This window comes from Octopus sinensis, linkage group LG7 (assembly GCF_006345805.1).
Source record: "Octopus sinensis linkage group LG7, ASM634580v1, whole genome shotgun sequence".
Taxonomy (NCBI): domain Eukaryota; kingdom Metazoa; phylum Mollusca; class Cephalopoda; order Octopoda; family Octopodidae; genus Octopus; species Octopus sinensis.
Window position 1 is genome coordinate 89198039 of NC_043003.1, and position 23320 is coordinate 89221358.

The window sequence follows — 23320 nt, forward strand, 5'->3', positions numbered from 1 at the left end:
CGTTATTATTGAACAATACACCACACAAAGTGTTTGAAAGCAGTTGAAAGAGATGAAAATCTGATGGCGCCAAGTCTAAAGGAGTATGGTGGATGAGACAGCACATCCCATTGTGGCTTTGGGCATATTGGTAATGTGAGAAAATCGCAGCTTATTTCATATTGGTGGTGTGAGGATGGGCATTGTCATGTTGCAGAAGAATGCCATTTCACTTAGCTGGTCTTTTTTGCTGAATTGCTTCATTGAGTTGGTGCAGTTGTTGAATGTAGAGCTCTGCAATGAGTGCTTGGTTGCACTCAAGCAGTTTGTAATGAATTGTGCCTTCCCAGTCTGACCATACACACAACATGGTCTTTTGAGGATGAAGGTCTTGTTTTGCTCACGGAGTAGCTTGTTTGTCAAGGCTGAGCCATTCTTTTCGCTGCTTCATATTGACGCAAAGGCACCAGTTTTCATTGCTAGTGACAATGTGGTAAAGAAAACACTGAGCAATGTCAATCAAGCAAACTGCCGGCGATTGTGGAGTGTTGGTTTTAGTTGTTTTCATCTAAAGTGTGTGGCACCCAAGTGCCATGTTTCTGAACCTTGCCCATTGAGTGAAGGTGATTCACCAAAGGTTTTCGATCACAATTCACCTGCTCTACCAATTCTCTGGTCGTTTGACATGGATTTTCATGAAGAAGTTGATTCAATCATTCTTCATTGAACCCAATTGGTTGACTAGTGTGTGATCCATTCTTGAGGTCAAAATTCCCAATTTTGAAGCACGGAAACCAATGGTGGCTGGTACTTTGAGGCATTGCTCCTTTTCCATACACAGCACAAATCTCACGAGCAGCTTCAGTGGCCTTAACACTTAGATTAAATGCAAAAAGCAAATGGTGTTGAAAATACTCAGTTTTGTCCACTTGACATTCCATTTTATTGATCTGGAAATACACAAAAATCAAAACACTTTCTTGTAGAGCAAAAAATTCCCTTTTAAATAACATGAAACATTTTGCCAATGAGTTTTATTTCTGTGTGCCCTTTTAAATTTGAAAAAAAAATGCTCTTGAATTATTCCTCAATCCAGTAATTCCATTCACATCTAAGGCATTTCACAAGAATATTAAATTGACTCCACTATATGACAGGTAGTTTATTTAATTTATCTCAGAAGGCTGCTGAAAAGAAAAGTTGACTTCAGGAGAATTTGAACTCAGAAATAAGGGAGTGTAATTAAATGACATGGACACTGACCTGTGATTCATTGCTTTTGAAAATCAACGTCATAGATGTGTGTGTGTGTGCGCGCACACACACACACACACATATATATTTACATACACAAATATACCTTATTTACACATACACATTGTATAAATTATTATTCTATGTAACTCTTACTAAGTATGTTGAGTGCCTTTTTCTTTCATTTGTCCACTCACTGAACTCATAAGACTTATTTTATAGTTATACATATAAAAACCAGCTTTTAGTCAAGAAGGAAAATGTGCAACATGGTATCATGAACGGTTTACCAACATATCATAAATCAAATATTTCATTGTTAATGACATTAATAACTACCTTATTCTCTAAATTAATCTATATAGGATTATATATATATATATATATATATATATATATATATATATATATATATATAAACATTACTTTATATAATTAGAATTATATAAAGTAATGTTTTAAATATACCGTAAATGGTCTTTTTACATACTGAACACTGCTTGGTAAAATTATTAATTACTAATTAATTAATTTTACCCTTATTATTATTGACTATATATATATATATATATATATATATATATATATATATATATATATATATATATATATATATATATATATATATATATATATATATATATGTATATATATATATATATATATATATATATATATATATATATATATATATATATATATATATATATATATATATATATGCATATATATATAATGTACGCATATATAATGCAGTACGTTCTCAAGGTTATCGTCCCAATCACAGATATAGTGGACGAATCCGAAGACGTATACATATATTAACTTGCTTAGCAAACTTCATTTATCAATAAAAATAAATATATGTTCCTATACTACAGTTTTTCTAAAGCTCCGAGTATCAATCAATTAATCAATTCATCATAATTCAAATATCAATACATTACATAAGCAATCAGAAACATTATGTAAATAGGGTGATCCATCGCTTGCCTGGTTGAAAGCTAAGTTTTCAGTCGAAATGAACTGGAATTTCTTCCGTCCAACAGCCGTTAATCTAAATTTATTCCAGCTGTTCAGATTCTAGTTACAATGCTGTCATTTCTCTTTGATTTTGACATCAACACACACCAGATGGTCTAATTAACAGACGTTTATCTAGTAATCCTAGTGCGGTCTTTGTAGATATAGCGGTACTGATGTGTAGCAGGAACTATCGTCAATGATGAAGATAGTGTCAGAATTGCTACCACGACGCAGAGCTTTGCTGCTTTCCATATATTTAAAATGAAAATCACTAAACCAAAATCACAACAAACAAAAAAAATCCCCCCCCATCTTCTGAAAATATCGATTTGACGAAACGAAACAGATAATTAAAACAATCGATTTATCCGCATATGTGGAATGAATGCATTATTTGCTTTAGCAACATAGTAATTGAAAGATTGCAGAGTAAATGAATGGAACGAGTCAGGTGTTGTGGGACGTAATCAAAGGGGAGACAATCATTTTGCTTCCGAGAATGTCACTAGGGGTGCTCAAAGATCGCTGCTTTAGCATTAACACCGCCATGATTGCTGTGCTTGCAGTGGGTGTGTAAAGATTGCCGTTCATTGGAGACGTTCGAAATTAATCATGGGGCTGCGACCGCTGGAATTCGCGGAATGTTTAACAGATAGTCCGTATTTTCGAGAGAATTTACACGAGCATGAAAAAGAATTGGAAAGAACAAGCAAATCTATCAAAAGCTTGATAGCTTGCGGAAAGGAACTCATTAACGCTGCGAGAAATCTGTCGAAAGCCCAGAAAGCTTTTTCACAAAATCTGCAGGAATTTCGATTTGAAACAATAGGAAATCAACAAACTGATGATGAAGTAGTAATTGCAGCTTCTCTCAAGGAGTTTGGAGATTGTTTCTTAGCAATTGAGGAAGTATTTGAAAGAATGCTAGATAAAGCAAAAGATATGTTTTTGGCCCCTTTGGAAAGGTTCCGTAAAGAAAACATTGGAAAAGCTAAAGAAGAAAAGAAACAGTTTGAAAAACAAACATCTAAATTTTGTGCTTCACAAGAGCGCTATCTCAACTTGAAACCTAAAACTAACGACACTACATTCCAAGAGGCTGATGCAGCTCTTGTTTTGGAAGGTAAGCATTTTTACCAAGCATCCATGAAATATGTTCTTTTATTACAAGAAGTGCAAGAGAAAAAAAAATTTGATTTTGTCGAAATTATTCTTACATTTATATCTAATTGGTTAACTGTTTACCATCAGGGCCATGAAGTGGCTAGAGAATTTAAAACTAACATGAGTGACCTGCAGCTACGATTGCAGAACACGCGAGAGAACTTTAATAGTACTAGGGATGAAGCGGAACTTTTGATGAATAAAATGTTAGAGACCAGAGGTTCTCGTGGTGAGTTTACTCTGGCCCCTAAGGATTGTAGTCGACAGGGTTATCTCTTTCTCATGGAGAAAAAAGCTCTCGGTACTAACTGGACGAAATGCTACTGTCGCTATTTCAAGGAACACAAAACTTTCTCTATGATTCCCTATAATCAAATGGTTGGCAAACTCAGTCAACCAGAAACAGGAACTCTTATGTCTTGTATAAGGAGAGCATCTGATTCCATTGATAAACGATTTTGTTTTGATATAACTATTTCTGACAAGCCAACTGTAATCTTTACATTCCAAGCATTGTCCGAAGATGATCGACACCTATGGCTCGATGCTATGGATGGAAAAGAACCTACCTATCAAACTCCCAACAAAACGTCTGAAGAGACCTATATTTTGGATAACATTGGGTTTCAGTTTATCAATAAATGTATCGGTTCTATAGAGAGAAAAGGCCTGACGGACCAGGGTCTCTATAGATTGGTTGGTGTCAACTCGAAAGTAAACCGACTTGTTAACATGGGACTTGATCGTCGAAAAGTTGATAAGCTTTGCTTAGATGACGCTGGAACCTGGGAAGTGAAAACAATCACCAGCTCCATTAAACATTATCTTAGATCTTTACCGGAACCTTTGATGACCTTCCGTTTGCACGAGAATTTTATCACTGCTGCCAAACGTGAGTCTAAACTTTTGCGATTTCATGATATACATAGTCTTGTACATAAGCTGCCTCAAAAGAACTTCAAAATGTTAGATTTGCTATGTAGTCACCTAAAAAGAGTTTCTGATAAGAGTGATATCAACCTTATGACTGTTGCCAACCTCGGCGTGTGTTTCGGGCCAACTCTAATGCGGCCCGAAGAAGAGACTGTGGCCGCTATAATGGATATTAAATTTTGCAATATCGTCATTGAAATTTTAATAGGAAACTATGAAGAGATTTTCAAACAGACACCTGTAGATATTGGACTTTTAGATGATCTGGAAGATTGTAAACTGTCACCTGCTGAGAGTACAACTACCACAAAGAAAAGCTTGGAAAATCAAGCTTTGCCTTCAGGTGCCTCTAGTCATGGAATACCTCCATCTCCTGTTCCTGCGACACACTATAGCAATGTATCATCAACTGTTAATTCAAGTCCTGGTTTGCCTAAAAGTGGACCCTTTTCTGAACATGGCTCTCCAAAATATGCAGCTCCTGTTGTGATGCGATCGCATAATTTACCAAAAACTAGACAACAGGGTATTGGACACGGTCATCTGAGTCAAGTTGGTGCTGCTATTGGTGGAGTTCATATGACGGGTCACGATCCCAGTCGTGGTAGCAGTACCAGCGGGAGTTCAGAATCCTTGAATTCTTACAAATCCCCTTCGACAAACCCTTCGCCTCAATTGGATTCTAATCGCAGAGGCCCTATTATGCCTGCAATGTTTACAAGTGCCCCAGCATCTGCTTTCTCTGGATCCAAGATTCAAACTCTTGGCGATATTGGGACGTTTGGCAGTATTAAAAGGCGTAACGCCACTGAGTCGTATGCTGGTGGTGGAGGAGGAGGCAGCGGCGGCTTGAGTGTTGGGGGAGGTGCTTTACGTTCGTCGATGCACAGTGGCACGACTAGCAGCAACGTTGGGCTCCTTCCAGATTCATCTTCTGCCATGTCTAAGTCTATGACTGAACAGCGTTTACGTACTGTTCGAACTCTTTACAACTGCCAGGCAGAAAATGATTCTGAGTTGTCTTTTCATGCCAACCAATTCATCTATCAGGTGAAACCATCGCAGGAAGCTTGTTGGTTAGAAGGTACATTGGATGGTGTGACAGGGCTTATACCTGAGAATTATGTAGAGTATGTTGATTAGTTCTGTTTGGCTTATCGTTGACAGGCTGACTGGCATTCTCTCTCATTTTTTAAAATCTTGTTCATATAAAATGTTCTCAGTTTCAGATTTTTATGAAAGGTAGAAGGAATGTTAACACCATTCACTTTTTTTTTTATCTATTATCGTCAGCAATGTTTTAAAAATAGCCTTGAAACAAAATTCAGACAATCTTACTGCAAAGTGATATTTTGCTTAGTATGCATGTGTTTATATATATATATATATATATATATATATATATATATTATATAAAACATATATATGTGGGTGGGTATGCTTTTAAATCACGAATTGCATTCATAAATTAACGGGGTGTATTACTCTGTAAATGGTGATATAGAAGAAATATCGAGGGATGAAAAAAACTGAAAAGCTTTGCCGTTATTATAGTTAAATTATTTTTCTTCCTTCTACTGCCTTGTTTTCTACAAGTGGTGGAATGTAGTTAAAATGCCATGTCACCCTCCCCTGTGTAGTAGCCAAGGGCAGATAATTTCCCGCACTTTCAATATATTTCCTTACTTCCGGTTAAAAATGTTTTTTCTTTCCCCACCCACATTTAGCAAGAAAAGTAACTTTTTAGCAATTTTTTAAAGTAATTCAGTCAGTTATGTCAACTTTTATTGAGAATTTTAGATTCTTGAAATATTGCTTATAGGGAACAGCAACATATTTCAGCAAATAAATTATACTACAAAGTCTATGAATGCAAACCTATTCGAATGCAACAAAAAAAAACTTCTATGTCCGTATTTAAAGATTAGCAACAAACTTTTTATTTTTATTTATTACTTTCATATGTTCTCAATATTTTCTGCATTTATGCATGCATAAATTATGACTTAGAGGGAGGTCATGAAATATATCTCTTGTGTACGCCTGAATATGTCGAAGTCCAACTCATTATAATTTAATCTATAAATATACCTCTCAAGTAATTAATATTAAAAATGGAGAGTTACCTGGAATACATTAATTTTTTTTTTTTTTTTTGCTGTTTTCGAACAATTATTTTCGTTCATTGACTCCATATAATTATAACTGCTGTTTATGGAAAACAAATGGCGGAGGTAAAGAATACACACACCACTCGTTTTCGGCGGTTAGGGTTACGCCGAAAATGGGTGGTGTGCGTATTCTTTACCATCACCAAACAAATTAACAACAATACCAATGAAATAATGGTATTCCAATACCCACCTATTATAATGATGCAAACTCTCTATGTTTAGTTTGCTCATTTCCAGTGTTATATACCTCCTATCTTCATTTATCTTTTATTCTTACATCTTCTATAAATATAATCGCATTCAACATTTAAATCTTTCTCCATTGGTAAACTAAAAGCTTGCTGACTTTTCCTTCTATTTTCAAAAGAAAAAAAAATGGAAAAGATAAACTAAATAGCGATGACTTCGAGTCTATACATTTCACGATAATTTTTGTCCTTGATTAAATTTTGTAGGCCCAGTAATGTTTGGGGACCGTTAGTTCTTTTGAGCCACCGACAGTGTACAAAATTTGAATGAACTTTTTAAATTAAATTATTCGTCTTCTAAGAATATATAAACCTTGATTTAAAACTCACATTCAAATCAGTGATTTTTTTCTTTTCTTCAGTGAAGTAATTTTATATCTGGTGGAAGTTAGAGTTTTCTTAAGTTTTATGGCACCAGACGCATGACCTTTGTACATACTAAGATTTTGACTTCCATATGTAGAATACAAATTTGTAAAAGTTTTCAGAAATTTTCAAAAAATAAAAAGAATTATAAGGGGTTATATGGGGTGCTTTAACTAGAATTCCGTCTATTTCGTAATTAACAACAGAACAAAGATTTTTTTTCACTTCAAAATAACTGGTTTCGTATTCCATAGCTCTCTCCCAGTCGTTCTTTCTTCATCCCAAACTGCCGAGAAGCCCCCTCATGGTCGTTGCTAGTTCAGTTTCATAAAAAGTTGTTTAAAATTTTCCCAAAAGTAGTAGATTGTTAGAAAATAAATCAAAATGACCATTTTACTAGTAAATTCATGTGTTTGTAACAAAGGGGCGGAGGTAAAGGACATGGGACCCATCTTCTCGACTGCGGAGATTCCGAAACTGCAAAAAAAAAAAAATCTGCATTTCAAAATTTTAATCCCACCCCTTAATTTTTCACTTGGATCTTTTCGGTTTGAACGGCAGTTTTTTTTATAATTTCCACGTAAGTAAACACTTTTAAACTTCGTATACTGGTAGAATGTGTTTATAAAACATTTTTTTCCTCTTGGCTTTATTGAGAAAATTCTATAGTTTGTAAGATATTTGTTGGTTTTTTTTCTTCAATATCTGCAATTTCAACCAATCAATGACGTCTATTGAAGTGAAAACATTCTGTGCCGTATGAATATGTCCCTCGTTTAAGAAACAGATTGGGTTTATTTACATTTCTGAAGAAAAAAATATACCCTTCCCCCACCCCTAGCCCTAACTAACCCTAACCCTAAAACAGATTGAAATGCAATAGATCGATACTAGGGTCATAATTATGGGTGACAATTTCATATGACACCGCTAGAAAAAACTGCCGTTCAAACCGAAAAGTTCCTTTCACTTTTTTTTTGAAATTTTTTGGGTCGAAATACGTAGAAAAATACAGAGATGATTCTGACAAAAAAAATTTGTAAAATTTCAATTTTTCAAATAAATAAATATCCCCTCCTCCTAAAATAGCAGACATAAAAAGTAAACAGAAAACTCGACATACTAGAAACAGCAGCTAAACGACGAATCACGTTTTCAAGATTTTAATTTGCCCCCACTCTTTTATTTTTTGCCAGATGGGTGTAGAGGAGGAAAATTAAAATTTTGAAAACGTGTTTTGGGGTTTTCAAAATCTTCAATTTTTAAGTACGCTCCAACTAGAAAGTCCAACAAGCTAGAAACAACAGCCAAACCGAAGATCCACTTTCTAAATACGAATTAACAAAAAAAGAAAAAAATTTTAAATGTCTTTTTGTTGTGTGTGTGCAAAAAGAACTAATTTTTACATACTTCTCTTAATTCCAAATTAAAATTTTGAAATGCTGATTTTTTTTTGCAGATTCAGGATCTCTGCAGTCAAAAAGATGGGTTTCTGTAGGGAAAAAAAACAAAAAACTAAAAGGGGGTGTGGTCCATGTCCTTTACCTCTGCCTAATAATGGATTACCTGTCGGTTGGTTCTCATTGAATGATATTCAATAAAATTCTAAGCTTTAAGAAATTAAAATTTTAAAGTAGTATGTAGCCCAAATTAAAACATGCAGTCCTCAAAAATAGGGTAACCCTCGTTGAGACCTAATTTCACAGTGGCCTAAATACATATGGATATGACTATTTATTCATAATCCACACTGTAATCTGGTAAATAACTCTTCCTATACTTGTGAATTGAAGAAGAAAAAAACAAACTATTTTTTAAAAAAAACATTAATTCGCTGTTGATTTCATACACAAAAATGTAATTCATATATTTAAATATGGATATATCCTTAACTCTTCACAGGACTTTGTCTCCTAGTTTTCATGAAATTCCTTCACAATTTTGGAATCTAGTTATACTTGTTTGAAAGTGAAAGAATTAATCAGTTCTATTTCGATCATTGGAGGGGTGACAACTTACGATAGTTGCACACAATGTCTGTGGGTGTCAGGTGCTTGTATTGAGATTGTAGTGATTATCCAAGGTGATAATTTACATCTTTTACACCTGATGCTCTCTTTTCAACAAACCATGTGTTCAGCTGACTTATTCTAATTATTGATAGATCTATTTAAGAAGAAATTAGTTAAAATAAGCTGTGGTTCTTTTTAATTTAATTACATTAAAACTATATTATTTATTAATGTTTAAAGGATCCAGTTTCATGCTAGCTAGCAGTGACAATCCTGTAAACATTTCCTTGTTAGCCCCAGAGTCAGTGGTGAGCAAGCTTACTCCCTCCCTTTTTCTGTGTGACTAATTAAAAGCAATCTAGTCCTTATTTTAATTCAGTGTGCAATTTTCAAATTCTAAAGAAGAAATATTGTTTTCTTTTCGAGTGTGGGGCACCAATGAAAAGAAAGTGAAAATGTTTTGCTTAATAACTAAACTTTCATAAATTTTGATAAAAAAAATAAAGCACAATGTCTATCATAACCCCTCTATATCTTTCCTTCAGCTTTTCTCAAGGCTGTCATAAATTGAACAATCAAAAGTGTGCAATAAGTCAGGATAGAGCTTTAAAGTGTACTTATGAAGATCAAAGTTCTCCATAACCTAGAAAGAGTTTCTGACAGTCATATTGATGTGGCCTTTTTCAAATTTTAAATTTCCCTTTCATTTATTATCTTTAGAAATTTGTTATTGTTGTTTGGTGTCTTCAGTTTTTTTCATCTCCTGTGTATGATCTATTTGACATTTTCAGAATTGCCCCTCCCCTCAAAACAAATGCAATCTAAATAGCAATATTGGTATCAAAACTTTTGCAACACATCAATATTCCACAGATTGAGGAAAAAACAAACAAAAAACTGATGCCTATATAATCATTTTGATATCCCTATTAATGTTTTTTTTTTTAAATGTACAATTACTGGAAACTTGTTTTAATGGCTGCTATATACACATAACCATGTTGTCTTGGATGCAAATCTTGTCGGATAACATTAAAGGAGTGTAAAAATATTTTGAGATTGCGTGAAATGTTTCAAGTGGTTTTTGCAACCATTCTAATATGGGTTACTGCTGACTGCTCTGGTCTTGAAAGGGTTGAAATGATATAAACAAAAAATAATATATCTTTTAGATTCTGAAAGCTTTCTTTCTCAAGGTGATTGATGCTAATATTTACATCCAAATATTCAGTTCAGTAATTAGGCATATAACTAATGTTTGTCTGTCTGTTTGTCAAAAATATATTTGAAATGAAAATATTATATGGTTCATTTGTTTGTAGCTAAAGTACTAACAATCTGGCTATAGGGCTGTATTGAAAAGAAAGGTATATTGCATTTGTGCAGTGTGTGGATTTTTTTTTTTTTTTTTCTCTCTCTTTAAAATTTATCAAATTGTATGAAAATAACATGTTTTTTATTGGTAAACTTTGGTTCAGAAATACTTGGTTTCTTTTCATATCAGCATGTCATGCATAACCATCTGTCTTTTAAACACATTGACAGTTGATTTCCTATGCTTACTTCTTATAGAGAGGCAATGACTTCCCAATTCAATACTATTTTATTCTATCTTAAAATTTTCTTAAAGGTCCTATAAAAAAAGTCCTTAAATTCTAATATTTTTACTAATGAATTCTTCAATTAATAGTCAACAAGATACCAGAACCATACTCCTCACTAAAGTATCCTGTTGCTGATATAACAATGTGTATCTCTTAACATTATAATGATGTGTACATACTGTTAATTTAAAGAAGTTTCTGGTGATCCAGTTCTTGTAGAGTGTGCATGGAGTGGTTGTCTCCTATATTTTCCATTTGGGGATAAATGTTCCCAGAAAATCTGGTACATATTTTTGTTAACTGGTTGAAATAAGACATGTATAATTAAAATAATCTGCAGACTCACTACAAAATTCCTGCATTGGATTTGAACTTCTGATTCTTTAGCTGTTTGTCTGGTTAATCCAGTTCCAATTCTTAGTTTTTTTAGGTTGCAGAATTACTCTTAACCTCTCATCTTATCCTATATATCTTGAGGTGTATGTAGGAGGCCATTATTTTGTTGCTATATTAACTTCAACTGCTTACTTTGTTCATTTAGATGAAGCGTTATATTTTCTTTTAAGTTGTTTATAAAGTTTTATATCTATATTAGCCTTAATGAAAAATTATCATACAAAGATATATTTGCTATCCTATAAAGATTATTCTAAAGTCTGGTATTACATGTGAAAAGTCTGATAAGATTGAAACATATTCAGAATTGTCACTAACTATCAAAAATCAAAATCCCCAACTTAATTATATTGGTTAAAAGCTTCAATTTTTAACTAGTTTAAATTTCAGAGTTTTGCCCCTTACCTTTTTTTTTTAAACAGAATTGTCATTCTTGCTTTGTTTTTTTTTATTATAAATTAATTTTTATTGATTAAAAGTTTTTTTTGACTGACAACATTATGTTAGCCTGCACTTAATATATGTTCTTCATACTGAAAGCACTTCTGGGAAATTTTCCAATGTCAAATTAATGCATCCCTCCCTCTTAAATTTCATAGCCTTGATTTCTTACAAAGGTACGAAGTATTAGTTGGTTAATAGGTGCAAGAAAATATGACCATATGGCATTGATGTCTCAAGAACATGAATGGTAAGTGGAGTGTTTATTATCAAGAAGTATAAGTAAATCTATCCCTACCTTCTGCCAAGGGTTAACTTTATTATACATGCCCAAAGCTTGAAAGTAGAAATATCTAGCCTTTTTTTCTATTTAATTTAATACACTATTTAATATTTTTGGAAATTCTGTATCTACTTTGGATAGACACATCTATATTTGTAATATTCCTTACCTATTCAATTTTTGGAATATTTGTGTAACTTGAATTTTTAAACTTGTGTTAGGCATAATTGCTATAATCATAGTTATTTTATTTTGGCAGTAATGTTGAAATATTTTTCATACTACATAATGAAGACATGTTCTGTCTCTTTGTCTATCTTAATCATCAAATCTATTTAGATGTGTGTATATCATGCGAGAGAGTTGATGGATGTGTTAAAACTACATTTTACTTATAAATCCTGAAAATCTTTTCCGTTACATTTCGAAGAGCAGAAAATCGTACAGATATGAAAAACTTAATCTTTACTTCAAGAATGTGCTATTTTAGTTTTTTAGCAGAGAAAATATGATTTGAGAATATCTTGAATTCCTGAATGATACAAAATGTTAAAATATGTTTGGTGTTTTAAATGAAAGAAGAGAAAAAAATTTGAAGTGTTTTTTCTGTTTTTTTACAAGGTTGAATCCATTCTATATTCTAGGATATAGGGCTCTCATCTATACTATAAATAAGCTGTGTTCCAGTAAATGTCAGCCTTAAATCACTAACCTAAAACCTGAGCGGTAGATTGATTCCTACGACTCAAAGGTGATGAGCTGCCTTTGTACTAAATTTTATTTGCGACATATTTCATTGCCTTCATTAAAGTTTTCTTAGACAAAGAAATATATATTGGTAGTTAATTGGCTTCAAACAGGAATTTTAGGTAAATGTTTGTGTTTTTTCTAATTGTTGTGCATCATTATTTCAATATCCCACTACACACACACATCCCCACTCCCTTATCTTTGCCATCATGAATGGTAACCATTTAACACTTATTTGTGAATAGGGTCTTAAATGTCAAGGTAAGAAATATTGTGAGATGATAATGGAAGTGTAATCAAAACCTATAATTGTTTTCTTATTGAATGTATGGTGGGTGGTAATTGAGAACTAAGATTGAGGTCATGGCAAGTTAGGATATAGTGCTTTAAATGTGAAGAAAGCTGTCTCACCAATAACTAAAGGGTCAGTCAAAGCAAGAGATGGAAATGCACTGGTGTGCCACCAACTGGTTAAAATGCACCAACTTAGGTGAGCATATGGTAGTGGTGACGAGGGTGATAAGACAATGTAGATGATAACAGATTAATGTTTTATAAGTCTAAACAGTTCAAGTTTTGTTGCATTTATTTTATAGTTTTGAATTTGAAAATTGATTTTATGTATTCGAAAGAAGTATTTATCAGATTATCCATGATATCCCACTCTCAGTCTCCTGAAAGCAACATTGAAAATGAGTCACATTCAGAATTATAATCAATAATAATAATAATAGTTTAACTAGTTGGCCCCTTGAAAAATTCACGGAAAACAAAAAAAATGTAGGCATCTATAAACAGTGTAATGTTTGTATATTATGACCGTTTCTTTTCATTCTGAGGTCAACTTTGCTTTTTGTCCTTTCAGGGTCGATAAATTAAATACCAGTTGTGTACTGGGGTTGATCTAATTTCAGGCCTAGAAAAGTATTTGTGACAGTTACAGAATATAGAAAGTAATAATGTAATACCAATGACTATATAATCCAACCAAAATATTTGCTACACAAATGTAAACGGAATTACTATTTAACCTTAAAATACATTGTACATATTCAAAGAACCTTCTTGGTTTAGTGGTACGGAAAGTTTTGCTGGTATTTTATTCTTTTACTTGTTGCAGTCATTTGACAGTGGCCATGCTGGAGCACTTCCCTTTAGTCGAAGAAATTGACCCCTGGACTTATTCCCTGTAAGCCTGATGCTTTTTCTATTAGTCTCTTCTGCTGAACAGTTAAATTACAGGAATGCAAATGCGCCAACATCGAGAACGAAATAATAAATGGATTTATGAATGAAAGTTTGGTAATTGCGTTTATTTCCACCACACGACACTTATTATTGCAAACATGTTTTAACTAACCTATACCACACACACACACACAAATACATTCATATATATATATGTCTTGAGTTGTAGTCATATTCTGTGTGAGGCTGAATCTCCCTGAGAACTATGTTATGCATGTCTGTGGAGTACTCAGCCATTTGTGAGTTAATTTTATCCTCATGTGGTAATGAAAAGTGAAATTGACATCCAATATTTGCTGTGTCTATGTATAAACTTTTCTTTGGATTTATGTATCTACTGTCTCTTTCACTTCCTTTTGTGTCCCTCTTCTCTCCTGCTTTTGATTTAACAATGTCTATATGTATCTACTTCTCTTGTGATGTGATAAACATTTAAAAACACAAAACGAATGCTGTCACCACTCGCTCTCTCTTTCAATCTCACTCACTCTCACTTTCTCTTTCTCTCTCACTTCCTCTCTATCCTCCTCTTGCTTTGCCACTTCTTTGAAGTAAGTGTGACACACATCAGGTACATACAAAAACAGCAAGTTAGCATACTAATATTGATTTTTTTTTTTATCCAAGGCCAGCAACTCTTAGGGTAGCAAGCAAGTTGATTACATTGTCCACAGTACTTGACTAGTACTTTATTTTATTGTCTCCAGAGTTGGAAGAAATGCCTCTAAACATTTTGTTTGATGAGCTAAAGATTTTGTCAGCTTGCCACATTAATGATGACGATATTTTTTTTAATTTTGGGGTAACATCTGGGGTCATTCATATTAGAAGCAGTAAAGTAGTGAAGTCAGCTTTTCTTGACTGTACCTATCCTCTTACGACTGTGTGACCATGTGTCAGTGTTACAATTTATTATTACCATCATCGTTTATGTTGTAACTTTATAATAGACTAATATTCTGAAGTTAATAAAAAGAAGCCCATTATACATATATATGTTTTTACAATGACTTTTATCTTGCACAGTGTCATCAGACTATCTGATGATCAAGCCAAAATTTCAGTCACTGTCAATCTTTTCTGTGTAAAAATTCATAAATCTATACTATAAAGTGTCGACTAATCCTTCAGTTTAATGTAAAATTGGTTTTTATATGTATCATTACATTAGAATAGACAATATATATGTAATTGTGTTTAAACTATGTTTACACAAAAAGAAAATAGTGTTGAGTGTACAAATGACTAAAAGTATCTCTAGATAGAATATTTCAGCTTATATTCTGGAGTTCCCTATACTTTCCAATTCACTGGTGGTGTTGCCACATTAGTCTGCCAAACTGATGGTTTGAAATAATTATGAAATAGCTTGAGGATCTCGTTTCACCTTGAATTTAGCTTCTTCAATGAATTTTAGCCCATTCCACTGCCATTATTACTATGCATACTGGGATTTCATATTTGCAGATGTGTTGAAATTGATTAATTTAGCCAGTTCTCCATTCCTTTCCAGTTTTCCCAGGAGTCATTGAGGAAGAAGCCAGATAGCTAGGAGATAGAACATCATCACAAGTAAAGTTCTGCCATCAGGGTGTTTTCAGTCAGTTATATGATGATGGGTTTATAGATGGGAAGTAAGCTGTAGTTAACAAACTGCTCAGTCCATGTACTCTATCTGAAATCAACTGACTATTTGATAATTATTGTGATGCAACTGGGAATAAACAAATGTAGAGAGAACATGTTCATGAGGGTGAGAGAAAACAGGGAGGGACTTAGAGGATTGCCTTGTTGAATTCACTGTTATGAAAATATACTTCGATCCCTTAGTAAGGAAAACTTTAGAAAGGCTTGCAAGATGACGAAAATTGAGTGGCAGTCTTTTGCTGCAGAAAAATTCTTGTGATTGTATTAAGGTTTCCCGAAATTTGTTTTAAAGATTGCACTTTCTCCCATTATGTTAGTGGTTTATATTTTCTACTCTAGGCACAAGGCCCAAAGGTTTTGGGGAGGGGGATGCAGTCAATTAGATCAACTTCAGTACGCAACTGGTACTTAATTTATCAACCCCCAAAAGGATGAAAAGCAAAGTTGACTTCAGCTGAATTTGAACTTGGAACGTAAAGACATGAAATACCACTAAGCTTTTTGCCCGGCGTGCTAATGTTTCTGCCAGCTCACCACCTTGTCAGTAGTTTATATTATCTTCTCAGGGCATGGAATGTCACTTCTATGTCTAAAACCATGCTGATTGCCATTTGATTAGGTTGAAATTGGGTTTGCTTAACTCTTGGCTATCTGGTCATACACAGTTTTCTAATCAAATGACATATAACTGAGGGTACCTTCCCCATCCTCATTTGATAATACCTGTCAAATTGCTTTAAAGAATGAGAAGCAGAGAATTCAGGAATATTTGTACTGGATCCTTGATAAACTTTGCTCCTTTACCAAGAGAATCTCCAGTGAAGTCTATCAAATTATGGCCAAGGCCTGTCTGTCCCACCAGTTACTCTCTTTAAAGATAAAATGATTTTCCCCTCTGATCTCCATTGAATGGAGGAAGTTGGCAGCCAGTACAACTAATATTTTGTGAAATTATTTTGATTGGAAGTGAGAAATATTTTTTGTGTTCAACATATTCTTTCATGGTCTTAGCTTTGATTGAGGAGAATGTCTCAGTTCTCTTGACAGCATATTAATCCAGTGAAACTAGTCTTGATTGTGGGTCATTGACTTATGTCATTAGAGTACTACCTGCCTACTTCATGTCTTACCAATGACTTTTAGAAAGTTTCATTCAGTGTGTATTTGGTGATATATATACAATAGTGATAGAATATTACATATATGTGCACACACACATACAAATAAAATTTTTGGAGTGGAAATGCTTTTGATGTGTATATTGTTTTTAGAATGCTAGCAATATGCCAGTTCTGTTTTATATAAATTATTCATTTGATAAAAAAATTTACTAGAACCAAATCTTCATATCACAACCCTAATTTTATAACAGGAAGAACTCAATGGAAAATATAGCCTTAAGTGGTCATGGCTGAAACATCTTTGAATATGGGTCTACTTAATTAATGGTGACCCTGGAGCGAAATTACAAATTGCTTTTTTCTATATTTACCTTAGCCACACAAACCAATAACAAAATAATGCATATAATAATGATGATTTTATTGTATACAGTGCTCATGTACACTACAGATAGTATGTGGTAATACTTGTAGGTTTAGATAGCTTCTCTCTCTCTCCTTTCAGAATACCTTCAATGGAAAATATTTCTCAGATCTTTTAATAAATTATATTTACCAATGGGTGTATGAGATTTTGCTGTATCTATAGATACACAAATACATACACAATAACCTAGTTATTTGCCTCTAGATCATTTTCTTTTACAGTTATTTACAGCCTTCTTGGAATATTGGAACAAAAGACTTTCAGTAATAAACTCATTGAAAAATTCATTTTTCTGTTCGCATGTAATAACTATATTTGTGTATTTCTCTGAGTATGTGTTCATATGTATGCATTATATATATATATATATATATGTACACACACACACACACATATATATATATATATATATATATATATATATGTATGTATATACACACAAATACGTGTATATATAAAACAAACTATGAATGAAACTCTTACGTGAAACACATTGGAAATATTGTATATCTCTTTTTAAAATGTTTTAGACCTTGTTCTAATTTTTTTTCAATTTATTTTACTTGTGATGTATATTTTCATTTCCTCATAAATAACATTTTAAATATGAAATGTTGACTTTTTTGTCTTTTAACGTTACACTTTTTATTATTACTGTTTGCATTTGTTAAAAAATGAAAACTTGCATACTGAAATAGTCTCCAACCCAAATATAAACTAGAAACTTAGCAATAGGTTAAAAAGACAACAGCATCATGCTGATTTTTCTGTTATTTGGAGCGGGTGGTTTCTACCAAGAACTATTTCTTTTCCGTGCAAACTAAGGTCTTGTTCAGTTTTATATTTCTTTATTCTTTTTTTTAGCACTTAGAGAGTTTGTAAGAGACCTCTCCTAGTCCATTGGAAGGTATGTCTATCAATATGTGTCATCACCCTAGCTAGACGACCTGAGCTGGTTGGCCATATGACAGAAAACATTAATAATATGTGTATACACTTTTCTTCCTGGAAGAACTGGTTTCTGTTTTAGCTCCTAATATATCTTACAATTTAAAATAAAATTAAAAGTCACGTTATCAGTTGAATGTGTCAAAAGCTGCTCACTTTTGAGTAACATATGTATAATATCCATATATATGCAGATGGTTTTTATTTTCTTTTGTTTCTTTAAATACAAGAGTTCATTATAAAATTGTAAATAATTATTTGCATCACATTTTTTTTATATAAAAAATGTAATAGTTTTTTCTTAAGTCATGTCAACTCACATGCTAACATCATCTGATGGCTCTTTCAATTAATCATCTCTGTAAGATGTTTATCAATTTATAATCATTGTGTGTGTGTGTCTCTCTCATATATATATATAATGAGAGAGTACCTTGGTAGATAAAGCAATTAAGACTATGAAGACAGGGAAAGCCCCTGGCCCATCAGGAATCACTGCAGAGATACTCAAAATAGGTGGTAGTGTCGGCTATAGTCTAGTCACCTGTATAGTTAACCAGGTGATACACAAAGAATCATACCCAATGACTTGTGTAGCAGCACCATAGTCAACTGCTACAAAGGTAAAGGTGACACTTTAGATACAAATAATTACAGAGGTATCAAGCTGTTGGATCAGGTAATGAAGGTCACGGAGAGGGTCATAGCCCAACTAATTAGGGAGAGAGTCAGTTTGGATTCGTGCCAGGGAAAAGCACCACTGATGCTATATTTCTGGTAAGACAGCTGCAGGAGAAATACTTAGCCAGAGATAAACCTCTGTGCCTGGCTTCTGTTGACATGGAGAAAGTTTTTGACAGGGTCCCCCGATCCCTTATCTGTTGGTCAATGCAGGTACTAGGGATAGATGAATGGTTAGTGAGAGCTGTATGAGCTATGTACAGGAACGCCATCAGTAAGGTGAGGGTTGGCAACAAGTACAGTAAAGAATTCCGGGTAGAGGTAGGGGTCCACCAAGGTTCAGTCCTCAGCCCCCTCCTATTTATCATAGTCTTCCAGGCAATAACAGGAATTCAAGACAGGATGCCCCTGGGAGCTCCCCTATACTGATGAGCTTGCCCTAATTGCTGAGTCATTATCAGAACTAGAGAAGTTTCAGGTGTGGAAGCAAGGATAAGAATCAAAGAGTCAACCTAGCTAAAACCAAAGCCCTAATAAGTAGGAAGGTAGACAAACCACAAACCATAGAAAAGGTGTAGGTAGAAACTCTATAAGATGTACCCAGTGTAAATTATGGACACATAAGAGGTGCAGCAATATCAAAGGAAGGCTAATTAGGTAGTTTTTGTATGTGGCAGATGCTCAGGAGCAATAAACACTAAAAATGTGCAGAGAACCACAACTACCACATTCCAGGGAGAAAAACTAGAAGTAGTTGATAGCTTAGGTGACCTAGTCAGTAGTTGGGGAGGGTGCGCTGAAAGTGTAGCTACTAGAATAAGAATATCTTGGGCAAAGTTCAGAGAGCTCTTATCTCTGCTGGTGACAAAGGGCCTCTCGCTCAGAGTAAAAGGCAGACTGTACGATGCATGTGTACAAACAGCCATGCTACATGGCAGTGGAACATGGGCCATGACTGCTGAGGACATGCGTAAGCTCGCAAGGGATGAAGCCAGTATGATCCGATGGATGTGTAATGTCAGTGTTGATACTCGACAGAGTGAAAGTACCTTGAGAGAAAAGTTGGACCTAAGAAGCATCAGATGTGGTGTGCAACAGAGACAACTGCACTGGTATGGTCATGTGGCAAGAATGGATTAGGATAGCTGTGTGAAAAAGTGTCACACACTAATGGTTGAGGGAACCTGTGGAAGGGGTAGACCCAGGAAGACCTGGGATGAGGTGGTGAAGCACCACCTTCGAATATTGGGCCTCACCAAGGCAATGACTAGTGACTGAGACCTTTGGAAATACGCTGTGCGTGAGAAGACCCGGCGAGCCAAGTGAGACCATAACCTATGGCCTTTACCAGGGGTGTAACCAGCCCACTTATGTGTACCTTTCCTTCTGTGGACACAAATCTCTGCTTGCGAAGACCTGTTGAGGCAAGTGAAACTGAAATCGAACCAAATTCCACTACTGGCACCCGTGCCAGTGGACGCTAACAGCTCTATCTGAGTGGGATCACTGAAGGAGCAGCTGACTGGCTTCTGTACCAGTGGCACGTAAAAAGCACCATCTGAGCTTGATTGTTACCAGCGTAACCTTCCTGGCATGTGAACAAAACATTCGAGCGAGGTCGTTGCCAGTGCCGCTGGACTAACTTCTGTACTGGTAGCACGTAAAAAACACCATTTGAGCGTGGCCATTACCAGTACTGCCAGACTGGCACATAAAATCACCCACTACACTCTCAGAGTGGTTGGCGTTAGGAAGGGCATCCTGCTGTAGAAACTCTGCCAGATCAAATTGGAGCCTGGTTCGCCAGTCCTCAGTGAAATCGTCCAACCCATGCTAGCATGGAAAGTGGACGTTAAATGATGATGATAGGAGAGATTGATAATATTGGTTTGTCTGGGACTTCAGATTTTTTTCCACTATTAACTAATTTCATTCTACTTAATATAAATCCCACTATCAACAAATATTTTTATTGTTTTTCAAAAAGTTGATTAACACTACCAGATAATATACAGAAACACATGTATTATATATATATAATAATGGGTTGTCTGGAAAGTTCGTGCTGATTTATAGTAGCTTACCTTTCAATTTATTTTAGTACATGGTTGAGTCCATAAAATAGGATTTGGCTACACCTCCATTTAAAGCACAGTTTAAGCTATCTTTTCGTGGAAGAAGGTTTATGTTCCTATAACCTGTGTTAATTCTGTAACCCTTTAAAATGGAAGATAAGAAAGTTCATTTTCAGTATCTGATGCTTTAGGAATGAGACAAAAATTACTGCAACTCAGCTGGGATGTATTACCCCACCCTCCATATTCATCAGATATTGCTCCTTCGGATTTCCACTTTCTCAGGTTTCTGCTGAATAGTCTTAATGGCAAAAATTTCAATTTCTTGGATGACGTGAAAATATACCTTGATGAATTCTTTGCCATGAAACCACCTCAACTCTAAAAAGAGGGTATTTTCAAGTTAAAGGAAAGATGGAGATGCATTGTGCAACAAAATGGTTCATATTTGGTTGATTAAAAATGTAATGGCAAGTATTTATTGACCTTTTTCTTTCCTTTAAAAATCGGCACGAACTTTCCGGGCAACCCAATATATATATATTTGCATACATTTGTTCTTTAGTTTGTTTCAATATCTTATCCAATATAATACTATATATTATTAATAGTGTGTGAGAAATATATTTGTGTGTGTGTATGAATGGATATTATATTTTATGATGTTTGTGTATTGTAGACAATGCACAATTACAGTCAGCTATTTCGTCCCCTTTTTGATAAATCATTGAAAATATTTTCAATTTAGCTACAATTAAAACAAGTTTATAAAAACTGATGCATGACAAACTCTCCAGAAACATGAAAGAAGAACTATTCAGAAATATTAAGTATAAAAGTAGATTATCTTAAAGCTTTTGGATCATGGTTATTAGTTTCTGTGAACTTAACTACAACCACCTCCACTGCTTCAGTAAATGTTTCTACAGCTGGATCTTCAACATCTGTTTTTGTTGGCAATCTGAAGCAAGGGAGATATGTGCCTTCCTGAAGGTTAACACAATAGCGACAGGAAAACTTACTATGTGGGCAGTAGTTCAGCATCTTGACCACACAGCTATATGTGTGTGCGTATATATATATATACATATGCGTATATATATATATATACATATGTGTATATATGAATATATAATTAAGCAAACTACAAGGAATCTTGTACAGGTCTGCATCAGCAAGACTTGAGAAAAATATAGAAAGAAGTGAAAGTGGTAGAGTGAACTTGCTGTGAGGAGTAGAATATCCAACGTTTCAGATGCAATCCTTTGTCAAGGGGTTGAGAACACTGTGGGATGACGTCAGCAGCTGGGGAGCTGACCGGAAGGAGCAGCCGGGACGCGCGCGCAGCGAGCGGGGATTTCTGCCTTTTCAACTCGGGTCGTTGCGGGGTTAAGACGGGTAATCACGTTGTTACGGTTGGGTGAAGCAGCTGCTATCTCTAGCGTTCGGGTCGGGCTGTGTCGAAGGACCCATTACCGCTGAAGGGTCTCCATCTGAGCGAAGAGAAGGTAGGTGCCTTTATTTCGAATCTCTCGCACACACCACAAGCTATTTCAGCACTCCATATAAGTCGTCGCCACGATGGCAGCGAAAATCAGGATCGCCTGCGACATCATCAGACCCTTTAATGGTGAAGGCGATGTAGTGGCCTGGATTCGTAAAATCAGGCTGGTGGCGAGACTGCAAGGTATAAGCGATGTGGCAAGTCTTATGGCGCTGTATTTAGAAGGAAGTGCATTAACGCTATACCTTGAGATAGAGGAGGAGGAATGCCTGAGCGAGGAAAAGATAGAGCAACGTTTGCAGGATGCCTACACAGAGTGTGAATACACAGCTTTCGCTAAGCTGGGTACGATCAGATGGACGGGAGGACAGGTGGACGAGTACGCAGCAGAAGTTAGAAGGTTAGCGACGCTGGCTGGGTTTACAGGAGAAGGGCTGGAGAGAGCAGCGTGACTGGAGTTTGTAAATGGGTTCCCCGACGATGTAGGGATTCACCTACAACGATTGCCAGGGATTAAAAAGATGACGCTGAGCGAACTTGTTGACGCAACACTGGGCGGAAGGCGATAGCGATGGAGGTGCGTAAAGACGGACGACGACCGGAGAAAGACGTACAGAAGCGGCCGTTCTCAGGTCAGTGTTTTAGATGTCAGGGGTCGCACATGGTGCGAACTGTACGCAACCGGGGCCCGTTTGCTATCGATGCAGGCAGACAGTGCACATCGCCCGTGATTGCGACCAGGGAATTGACCGCGGGGAAGTTGCTGCCTCTCGAACTTTCCCCGCAAACGAGTAGAGGCGCTATTGGAGACGCTACCATTAATTGACGTGGAGGCCGAGGGAAAGACGTTCAAGGCTCTCGTGGATACAGGCTGTATGACCACCCTTGTGACTTCAGGGGTGACGAAGAAATGGAACGGGGCAAGTAGCGTCCGGGCGGTTGACGGCCGCGAAATCCATTGCAGAGGCAGCAGCAAAGTAGAGATGGTGGTGCGCGGTGTGACGCTAAGGCTGCAAGTAATTGTGGTTGAACGCGTGAT

General features: G+C 35.3%; 1 protein-coding gene across 1 annotated transcript; it reads left to right on the forward strand.

Moving 5' to 3' along the window:
• The first annotated feature begins 2761 nt into the window (after positions 1-2761).
• Positions 2762-7107, forward strand: LOC115214078 (rho GTPase-activating protein 26-like). Its single transcript, XM_029783123.2, has one exon. The coding sequence runs from the start codon at positions 2872-2874 to the stop codon at positions 5497-5499; it is 2628 nt and encodes an 875-aa protein (XP_029638983.1). The 5' UTR covers positions 2762-2871; the 3' UTR covers positions 5500-7107.
• Positions 7108-23320: the final 16213 nt, after the last annotated feature.